We start from the raw sequence: 10,975 nt of genomic DNA, 5'->3' as shown, positions 1-10,975 counted from the left end.
AAACTCAAACACAAGTCTAAACGAGGTGCAAAAAGAGAAACGTGTTGCAAATGAAAAAACGCGCTGCAAAAAACAAAGACAAATGCAGCATCATCAAACGCGCTGCAAATAGAGAAACGATGCAGAGCACTAAACGATTCAAACCAAGAAACCTTCTTCAAAAGCAAAACGCTTCATAGCCGGTCACTGCTCCAAACCTGCAGGGGGCGCTCGGGATGCAGAGAGACAGAACAGCTGACTGAACAGCTGACTGAACTGTGTTTCAGCGGGAATGGTAATGTGATTTTTATTTGATTATATTTATATATGTTATGTTTATATCACTGTACAAAGCACATTACGTGACGTTTTTTTTATAAATAAATAGTATGTACAACAACTCTCCATAACTCTCTAACTTCTCAGCAACTTGTTCAAGTCATCAATTTTCATTCATCATGTTCATCTCATCATTTGTGAGTTTGAACCACAAAGTCACTTACATTTAAAAGAAACAACATACATAAAAAATAAAACTTGAAAACAAAAAAATGTTTTAGGTAATGTTAATGTTTCAGCCAAGTTGATATTTTTAAACAGTGTTGATCTGATCTTAAACTCAAATGATTGAATTTGACTGATCTGATCTGCTAAAATATCATTTTTTTCAGTTTTGTTTGAAAATTCTTGAATAGTTTCAAACAAAAACAAGACATTTTTATCTTGTTCATCTTATATTGAAGGCATCTTTTAACCCCTTCAGTGCTTGTTCCTTTGTGATTCTCCTCCAGGCCTCTGGAACATCAGCTGGTTTGGCCTTGTATTCTTCAGCAAATCTGTCATTGTATTGTACCAGTACATACTTCCAGTAGTCAGATGCCTCTATGCTGGGATCTGGAGGAATGAGCCAGTCTGGATAGTAAGTGTAATACTCTTTGTAAGGATGATACTCTAATTTAGTATCTGTGTTATTGAATCTACCTTCACCTTGCACATCAGTTGTACACAGTGTTGGAGCCAGCTTCTCTGTGCTTTCATACCTGTATCCACCAAGACCTTGTGGTCGATGCACAGTTGCATGATGCTTATCGTGTCCTTTTCCTCCAGCCTCACAGGGAACTTTACAGAATGGACATTGCTTTCCACAACCAAACACTCGTTTGAAAAGCTCATCCAGTGGTTTGATTGGAAGTTTGATCAGAGTCTCAGTGATGTTTTCAGACTTTGAGAATTGCTCCTGAAGCTGTTTGTTCAAGTCTTTTATTGACATTTTGAGGCTGTTGATAAATGGATGACATGTGCTTTGGATTTTAAACAAGGTGGTTTTTTCATCTTCCTCTGAGATTAAGATGTCTTTAATCAAATACTTCCTCATGTTGCTGATGAGCTCTGTGATGCTTTCATTGTTGTCTAGCAGTTGAACATCATCTGGTGCTTTTGTGGCCTGCTCTAATGCTGCTGTGATTTTATCAACTATGACTTGAAGGTTCTTGTTCTTCAGTTTGCACAAAGTTTCGTCCTTCAGCATTTGTTGTTGGATTTGTTGAAATATCCAATCCTTAACATATATTTCATACTTACGAATGTAGTTGACAAAACTCTTGAAGTCATCCTTTTGCAGTAACTCTTCCTGAAGGTTGCACTGGAAAAAGGAGTGGGAGCTGTACTCTGCTGAATGAGAACTTGTCACTATTTCATCCACAATGTCTATTCCCAAAGATTTATTGATGTACTCTTCCACAGCAGGTTTGATGCAACATCTGACGAATTCCTTTGCTTTGCGTTGACAATCATCTCTATCTTTGTACAAGTCAAGAAAATCTATCAGGTATTGAGACTTCTTTTTCTCCAGCTGAATTTTAGGATCTCTATCAGACAAGTATTTTCTGTGCATTTTGAGGAATTCCCTTGAGGCAATGCCACAAATGTGAAGTTTCAGGTCAAACTCAAACTTTGCATTTGTTTTGTGATGTTTGTAGTTCTGTTGAAGGTATTCATCCATTTTTTCAAGAAGATCTCTTGTAAAAGAGTCATGGTAATCTGTGTTTGACTTTGCTTTATCGAGCACAAACCGTGTGCAAGACTCAATGACTGTGTCAGCAAAATTTTGAAGATTTCCTCGTCCCAAAAGCTTCTTAAATAAATGGTCCGTATGATCACGTTTGGTTTTAAATGGACATTTTCCAGTTTCCTTTAGATCTGTAATGTGTTGTAAGTTCTCAATAACATTCTGGTTTGAGAAATGTTTTCTGAATTGCTCCAGGACACTTGCTGCAATATCTCGCTCTTTTAGACGAGGCACATTTTTAGTGGCTTCAGTCCACATCTTTTCAAACTGGTCTTTCAGCTGTTCATCAGACAGTGTGGAGCCTTTACAGGCACTCAAAAGCTTCATGACCTCGTCTTCAATCCCTTCTCTGTATTCGCTCTGAATGTATTCAGCCTTTTTTGAACTTTTTTTAAGCTCGAGGTTACAATCCAGTTTATTGTTCACAGAATAAATAATTTCCTTTGCAAGACAACTGATGCTGTTGATGAAGTCAGTTTTGTATTTTTCTATCAGATTTACATTCTGGTCTTTCTTTTTGTAGTAGTTTGTGAGTTTCTGCTTCATTTTTCTTTCTTCTTCTGCTATTTTTACTGACACCTCTGATTTTTTTGGTTCAACCAATGTGCTCCAATTTTGAATATCAGATCCAATGTCAGAATTTAAGATTTCCAACTCTGCTTCTTGTTGCCAGGAGAGGATTTCTTTTCTGAACTGCCATTCCCATTGACTGAACTCTTTGCAAAGGTTGTCGTAGGCACGTGCCGCAAGAGTGTTTCTGAAGCTAAAGATGAAGTTCTCATACTTCACAGCTTTCCAGAGACTTCTCATCCATTCTAGAAACTCTGGGATCTTTGAGACTTCATTGCTTCTGTTTGTTTCCACCAGAAGGTTTCTCTTTAAATCTGCTACAGCTTCACTATAACCTGTGCTCACTGGTGCCATCGGAGGGATTCCATGCCAGAGTCCTGGGATGTTCCAGTTGTTTTTGTCCATGTCATAGTCCAGCACATCTGTGAATGCTTTAATAGAAGGCTTCTTTTCCATATCAGCAGCAATTTGTATTATTTCATTGAGCTGGTCCAGAAGATGTTTTCTTTCTGTTATTGTCTTTGCATGAGCTGAAACTCCAGAAACATTTTGATGCACAAAATGACAAACTGGCTTTTTACCAATTTCCTTCATTCTCAGGAAGGCGTGAGCTGCAATTTGCAGGATGTCTTTAATTTCTGTTGAGTTCTCCATTGCAACGTTAATAATGGTGACATCACTTAAACCAATCACAAAGGTTGCCAGCTGGTTGTCATGCTCATAACTTTCCTCTAGTTTTGCCAGATCAGCACACTTTAGACCCTCTGTGTCAATGAGAACTATAAAGTCATAATTAATTTCATGTTTCATATCTTCTCCAACTCTGAGGAAGAGCATATAAGCTCCTCTTGTGCATCTGCCGCTGCTGACAGGAAACTGAACACCAAACATGGTGTTGAGGAGTGTTGACTTCCCTGTATTTTGAACACCCAGCACAGTCAGTACTAACAGTCTGCTCTGCTCTCCAACCTTCTTGTGAAGCTCCATCAGCACATCTGTCACCCATCTCTCTGGGATGTTGGAAGCATCTCCATCGAAGAGCTCTAAAGGAAATCCATCCAACAGCATTTCAGCAGCCAAACCAGGGAGACGAGATATTTCATTAACAGTGTTTCTTGAGCCTTTAATTGAGAACTCATAGATGAGTCCCATCTCTCTCATGTAATGCTCTACTCCTAAAGAGCTTTCCAGCAAAGCCTGATCTAACTCTGCAATGAGTTTGATGTCTTTTTTCTCACATTGCTCTTTGAATTTGTTGCGCAGATCAGACAGTTTGCTCCGTGAATGTGTATCAAGCTTAAGTTTCATCCACTTAAGAAAAACATCTCTTTCCTCTTTGTCACTTGTGGATAAGGTTTTAATAAAACTCTCCATTCCTTTGGATAGTTTTTGTTTTTGTTGCTTCTCACTAATTTTATTTTTTTCTTCATGTAGCTGGCATTTACTCCCTTCAGGGTCTGAGTCACCAGATTTCAATCTACACTCCTCCTTCTCTAACTGTGATAATCTTTTCCAGTTTTCTCCCTGCAGAGGAAGTTGTTGTTTCTTGTAGTCTGGTATACTCTGCTTCTCAATGTCAACCATGATCTCCTCAACTGCTTTCTTTTGTTCACCACTTTTGTTTTCATCCACCAATAGACCAAGCTCAACGGCTTTTCCAACCATATTGACAATGTTCATTGTGGCTGATACATCTGGCAGTGAGGTCTTGATGGCGGCACAAAGTTTCTCTGTAAGCGCTGAAACATTTACTCTTGAGTCTTTGATTTTCACACTGCTGTTTGGTAGCTGTAACTCTTTCTGTGTTTTCTTAACAGACATCATGTCCTCTCTAGAGTTGTCCTTGCGATTAACAACCAAGAAGAGTTTGGATTTCACATCTTGAAGAGAAGTCAGAATCTTGTGTTCATTTTCTTCAACTTTGTCCAGTAACACAAAGGTAGCAGTTGACTCTTGAAAAAGAAAATTGAATTGTGCCAATGACACACAAATGTCTCCTCTTAAATTGGCAAAGGCAACTGGTTCTGGAAATATGTCAAGATTTTCTCTGCCACAGGGAAGGAACCAGCAAACCTCCACCAAACCATTGGAAATTCTTCTTGTAAGTGCTCCTCCTTTCATATCTCTGTGTATGAACATGTTGTGATTCTGTTGGCCACGACTGAGAACATGATTCAGAACCTGTGACTTGGAGAGACTACAGTTTTTCAGCCTGACAAAGGTAAAGAATGGTATATCTGCTTGAACAATGCTATCTTCAACAAATCCTCTAGAGTCAGATAAATGATGTGGACGCCACTCTTTGACGATGTCTCTCAGAGCCCACAGCATCAGAGTAGACTGACTGTTATTGCCATGAGGCAACAGCAGTGGGACAGAAAACTGACACATTGACATCTTGAGGGCCATTTCCTGTTGCAAGAAGCTGTCAGCACAAAGAAAGAGTGCAACTATGAGGTCCAGAGGGTTAACAGTGTTGTCTGCAGAGTCATCTGCAGTGAGCAGGTCAAAGTCAAACAGATCACTGTTTTCATCATCATCATCATCATCATCATCATCATCATCATTATTTGATACTTGTGTACAGTTTCTGCATTCTGCGTTGATTTGAAAGAGTTTCCTAAGAAAGCACCATGGTATTTTCTCCAATGATTCAACAGTTTCATCATAAATACTGTTTTTGTTGATTTCCAAAAGAGAGCGAAGAGTGAGCTTGTTGGGATAAAATGTCTGCATTCCAAGTTTGGAGAGAAAGTTGAAAGGGACTGGGGAAAAGAAAAAAAAAACTTGTAAGAGTTTCAGAAAAATGAATAACCTTTTAGGACTTTATATCTAACATAATATTACTTATTATTTGTGTACTGTTGACACCAAACTGTATGTATACATCGACAAAATAAGGCGATAAGTAAATAAATCATAGATAAATTAAGGCATATTCATACTCTTAATTTCAACATGTTTATTTTTAATAATTAAAACTGTCTTTGTTATGAACACCATAAAGTAAATTCCTTTCACTGTCATTGCACTGAGGTGGAAGCAGAGATGTAAGAGACGGATATCTTAAAACATCAGATGACAGAGCTCAACTATTTGCATGGCTAGATTTAATTCTGGCAATTTATTTATTAATGTTTCACATGCTATTTTTAGATACCACAACAGATGAGATAGAAAAATATTTTTAAAGTGTTGTCAGTGTTGTATTCATGAAGGAATTGATTTGATACAGATTAGGCCCAAGGTTGTGAGTTTGATAAAATATCTTTTTTTCTGAATCATTTTTTTAATAGTAATATTTGTTATGAAATGCAGTTGTGTTTTCTGATTTGTAACTGGGCTTTGTTCAAAGTATGCTCCTCACGGTTTTATGCAAATGTTTTGCATCAAAAAAAAAAAAAAAGTTTTTTTTTCTTTCTGTAGGAGTCTCTGGGACTTCCTCTTGCTTCTTTTTATACTTGATATAGAAATGGAAAGCACTTCATCCACCTTAAAAAAGGCTTTCTGTTGGTTTCTAGAGGAGTGCAGTGAATAAATACTCGTAATCAGTTATATTGAGAATATGGGTATAGTGAACCCAACAATGTCCATGGAAACATTCTCCAGCAGGTGTAAAAAGTGGCAGTTCTAGCTTGTATAATACTATGAGCAAAGTCATGTACTTTAAAGGGATATTTTTCAATTTTTTAATACTTCTATTAACATGGGAGTGGACATATATACTTGCTTTATGCAAATGTATGTTTATTATTATTGAAACAATCCAGAACAATGAAATAATGCATGCTCAACAAATCTGCTGTCAAGTATGATAGCAGTTAAGAACTAGACAGAAGAATGTCATAAGAGCAAAATACAGTCCGTCTCTCTCTCGTTCTCCCTCTCTCTGCTTCATCTAATCTCTCTCTCTTCCTCGCTCACACACGCACTCACTTGCGTGATATATATATATATATATATATTTTAGGGGTGTCACGATTCTCCAAATCATCGATTCGATTTATTTTAAGGTCACGATTCGATTCAATTCGATTCTCAAATTTTTGGGATCCTTTTAGCACAGATGCCTATGCCATTTTTAGACTAATCATGAGTGATATAATCTCCATCAGTTGTTTGCAATGTAAGGGAGAACGTGGTTGGTTGTCACACTTTTTACTTTCCTTTGAATTTCTCATAAACCATAAACTGAATAAATTCCCTTTTAATTTGTAATTAAAGCCTAAAGAGTCAGGTAGGAATAGAGAGGTCTTACTCTCCTTCAGCTGATTCTGTTCAAAAGATATGAACCGTCAAATATGTCTTGTGCACTTGTGACAACCAACCCCACGATGGGGATGGTTGTCACTCACTCTGGGGTTGGTTGTCTCTGTGTTATTTTAATGGGGAAAAATAAAAAATGTATACAGTCTTAAAAAAATATTTAAAATGTTTAGTTTAATTGAAATACAACAACCTAACACATCTCCTGCACCAAGAGAACATAAACAGGAAAAATCATTCCTATAAGTGCCCTTTTCATCCTTATATGACAATATTGTTAATTTTCACCTCTCTGACTGCTCTGAGCTTCACATCTGGAGGAGTCTGACCCTTGTTTGTCTTCCTGACAAAGTTCCTGCTCATTTTGCTCTCTTAAAAGAAAGACAGAACTAGATATATGACACCATATATGTATATATACCAATATGTGACAACCAACCCCAAAGAGAATGTGACAAACATCCCCAACTGGGATTATTTGCTACCAGCAAAGCGAACAACCACATGTTTTGGTGTAGCTAAGAAACAAACCTCCCTTCCTATCGCTCTCTCTTCATACTTTTTAATGGTAATGATGTTTTATTATAAACTCATTGTGTAAAAGCCCAGAAGAGAAATGGAAGTTGAGTTGGATATTTACATTTTCACATGAAAAACACTAAATGTCCTCTCACCTCAATGTCAAGCAGTTTACTTCAGAAATGACCTCTGAAGTAACATCTCACCTAAATTCTGAAACTTTCAGTGCCAAAACGTTTTAACAGCGCCCTCTAGGGACAGAGATCTGATGAATGTGACAACCAACCCCGTTCTCCCCTACCACACTAAGGCGTTACTGTCTAAATTAAATAATTTATTAGCAATATAATATAACAATAAATTGTTTCAGCAGTCAATTGGAAACTTACTGTGAACAAAATAATCATCTACTGACCCTTTTGTAACTCTTCATATTAGTTGATATTCAAGTTCACAATAAAACTTAAACTAAATTAAAACAGCCTAATGTCCATAGCCATCATTGAACAATTAAGTATGGTAAATGGTAAATGGCCTGTACTTATATAGCGCCTTTCTAGTCTTTTTGACCACTCAAAGCGCTTTTTACAATACATTTCATTCACCCCATTCACACACATTCATACACTGATGGCAGGAGCTACCACGCAGGGTGCCAACCTGCACATCAGGGGAAGCTAATCATTCATACACATTCATACACCGTTGGCACAGCAACGGGAGCAATTTGGGGTTAAGCGTCTTGCCCAAGGACACATCGACATGTAGACTGGAGGAGCTGGGAATCGAACCACCAATCTTCCAATTGGTGGACGACCGCTCTACCTCCTGAGCCACAGCCGCCCCTTAACTGTATCTTAACTGTATCGTAACAGTAGCATATATATATATATATACATATATATATATATATATATATATACAAAAAACATAGTCCTCTTTTAGTCCTACTTCAATGAATGAGCCTGACAACTGACTGGCTGTAACTGGCCATAACTTGGCAAATAATACAATAATTAATCCGTATGACACTTGGAAATAGTTCCAAACCACAGACATAACGTCATGCACCGGGCGAGCAAGCTTGTTAGCCACGACAGGTCCAGCGTGTGGTTGTTGTTATACGTCATCAAGCGCGCGCCAGTAAACGTCCCATGCTGCGTTCATGCAGGCTCGGAAATGCTGAAGCTTACAGAACAAACATTGGTTATAAAAACCGATATTTACTTAAAAATTGAATATCGGGAAATATCGGTTTTTATAACCAATGTTTGTAGAAATAATACCGGAGGGCCGAAATTATCGGACATCTCTAATATTCCTATATACATATAGATATATATCTATATAAAGGGCCAGTGGCTAGTGGATCAAAGAGCACACCAAAGCAATCAGCACAGGAGAAGAGAAGTGTTTTTAACCTGGATTTAAAAATATTCACAGTTGGGGCTGATTTCAGTTCTGCCGGTAGTTTGTTCCAGTTGTGTAAAAGCTGCTTCACCATGTTTAGTCTGAACTCTGGGCTCCACTATCTGACCTGAGTCAGTAGATCTCAGAGCTGTACTGGGTTTATATTCTACTAACATGTCATTCATGTATTCTGGACCTAAACCATTCAGTGATTTGTAGACCAGTAGCAGAACTTTAAAATCTATTCTATAGCTGACTGGGAGCCAGTGTAAAGACTTTAGAACTGGAGTAATGTGCTCTGATCTCTTTGTTCTGGTCAAAACTGGAGCTGCAGCGTTCTGAATGAGCTGCAGCTGTTTAATGCTTTTTTGTGGGAGTCCAGTCAGAAGACCATTACAGTAGTCGAGTCTACTGGAGATGAAAGCATGAATCAACTTCTCCTGGTCTGTTTGAGACATAAAACCCTTCACTCTGGATATGTTCTTAAGCTGATAGAAGCTGTTTTGGTGATTGATTTGATGTGACTGCTGAAGGTCAGATCTGAGTCTATCAGCACGCCAAGGTTTCGGACTTGGTCGCTAGTTTTTAGAGAGAGTGACTCGAGATGTTTACTGATAGTAATCCTCTTCTCTTTATTGCTAAAAACAATTACCTCAGTTTTGTCCTGATTTAATTGAAGGAAATTTTGGTTCATCCAATTTGTTACTTGCTCTAAACAGTGACACAATGACTGTATTGGACTGTAGTCATCTGGGGACAGTGCTAGGTATATCTGCGTGTCATCTGCATAACTGTGATAGTCTACATTAGAGTTCTGCAGAATTTGACCCAAAGGCAGCATATATAGACTGAACAGAAGGGGTCCAAGAACTGACCCCTGAGGAACTCCACATGTCATAGCAACTCGATCAGATTCATAATTTCCAATGGTCACAAAATAACTCCGCTCCTCCAAGTAGGACCTGAACCATTCTAGGACTGTTCCGCTGAGTCCTGTCCAAGTTTCCAACCTGTTCAACAGTATACTGTGATCCACAGTGTCAAACGCATCAGACTTGAGCTTTGGCATAACTAAATATTTTGGCATAGGGCTCACATTAGGGGTTTTTTCTGCTGAACTCATATAAATCTCATTGTGGAACTGCAGCTATGAACTCTGCTTTTTAACTCAGACATCCATAAATGTCTCTTTGTAAAAGTGAATCTACACCTATGAATGTAGGTAATGTGATTGAGAATTCACCTGTAGACTCTCTTCCATCTTTGTCCATTGCAGTAGAGGTCAGGCCTTTCTCTTCATTCCCCTGCTCTTCAGTACCTAGAGACACAATTATATATATTGTCTCTTTTGTTTGATAGAACCACTGTCATTTTAAATAAAGGTTGAGTTTTGAAGAACATGTCATCTGATTTGATTACAGCCATACTTAACAGTGTATTGAGTCATGTTAAGGGACTGTACCACAAAGCGAGGCTAGTGAGCTAATCCACTACTTGAAAATTGAAGCTAACATGGAACTTGAGCTTTGGCATGAATAAGTATATTTGTATAGTGTTCACATTAGTTTCTTTTCTTCTGATCTCATAGAAATCTCATTGTGGAACTGCAGCTATGAGCTCTGCTTTCTAACTCAGACATCCATAAATGTCTCTTTGTTACACCGTTTCTACATCCATAAATGTATGTAGTGTGAGTGAGAGTGTACCTGTAGACTCTTTTCCACCTTTGTCCATTGCAGTAGAAGACATGCTTTTGTCTTCATTCCCCTGCTCTTCAGTACCTAGAGACAAATTTATATATTATGTCATTTGTTTGACCAGTGTAATATTTAATAAAGGTTGAGATTTAAAGAAGACATCCAAAGGAATCCACCAGACAATCAAATGACTGTACATATTTCAAATGATCACAACTTGATCAATTTATGATCCGTTTCACATTATATTGGGCTGAAAAGGTTTGTCACATCTTAAGTTCAACACAACAAAGTCAGTCGGTTCCATCGTACTGATGTTCAATGACACTAACCCAACATCAGTCTGCAGGACACTCTGAGACTGTCTCATGCATCTGTTGTATTTATACTTGGTATAAAAATGGAAAGCATTTCATACACCTGAACAACAGCTTTCTGTTTACCTTCTTTGAGCTATGAGGAGGAG

At 38.0% G+C, this 10,975-nt stretch overlaps 1 protein-coding gene across 1 annotated transcript; it reads right to left on the bottom strand.

Annotated features, from left to right (window-relative positions):
• Nucleotides 1-694: 694 nt before the first annotated feature.
• On the bottom strand, nt 695-10,083 carry LOC133997568 (up-regulator of cell proliferation-like). Its single transcript, XM_062437255.1, has 2 exons — nt 10,056-10,083; nt 695-5,382 (listed from the first exon to the last, which is right to left on the bottom strand). Exons 1-2 carry the CDS (start codon nt 10,081-10,083, stop codon nt 707-709), a joined length of 4,704 nt encoding a protein of 1,567 aa, XP_062293239.1. The 3' UTR covers nt 695-706.
• Nucleotides 10,084-10,975: the final 892 nt, after the last annotated feature.

This window comes from Scomber scombrus, chromosome 1 (genome assembly GCF_963691925.1).
Source record: "Scomber scombrus chromosome 1, fScoSco1.1, whole genome shotgun sequence".
NCBI lineage: Eukaryota > Metazoa > Chordata > Actinopteri > Scombriformes > Scombridae > Scomber > Scomber scombrus.
This window is presented reverse-complemented; position numbering and strand designations above follow the sequence as displayed.

Bases quoted from the DNA above. Each gene is read 5' to 3' on its own strand.
- LOC133997568 (XM_062437255.1), bottom strand. From the start codon at position 10,083: ATGGACAAAGATGGAAGAGAGTCTACAG. The intron at 5,383-10,055 runs GTGAATTCTCAA...TCTTTTCCCCAG, and splicing joins AGATGGAAGAGAGTCTACAG to TCCCTTTCAACTTTCTCTCC.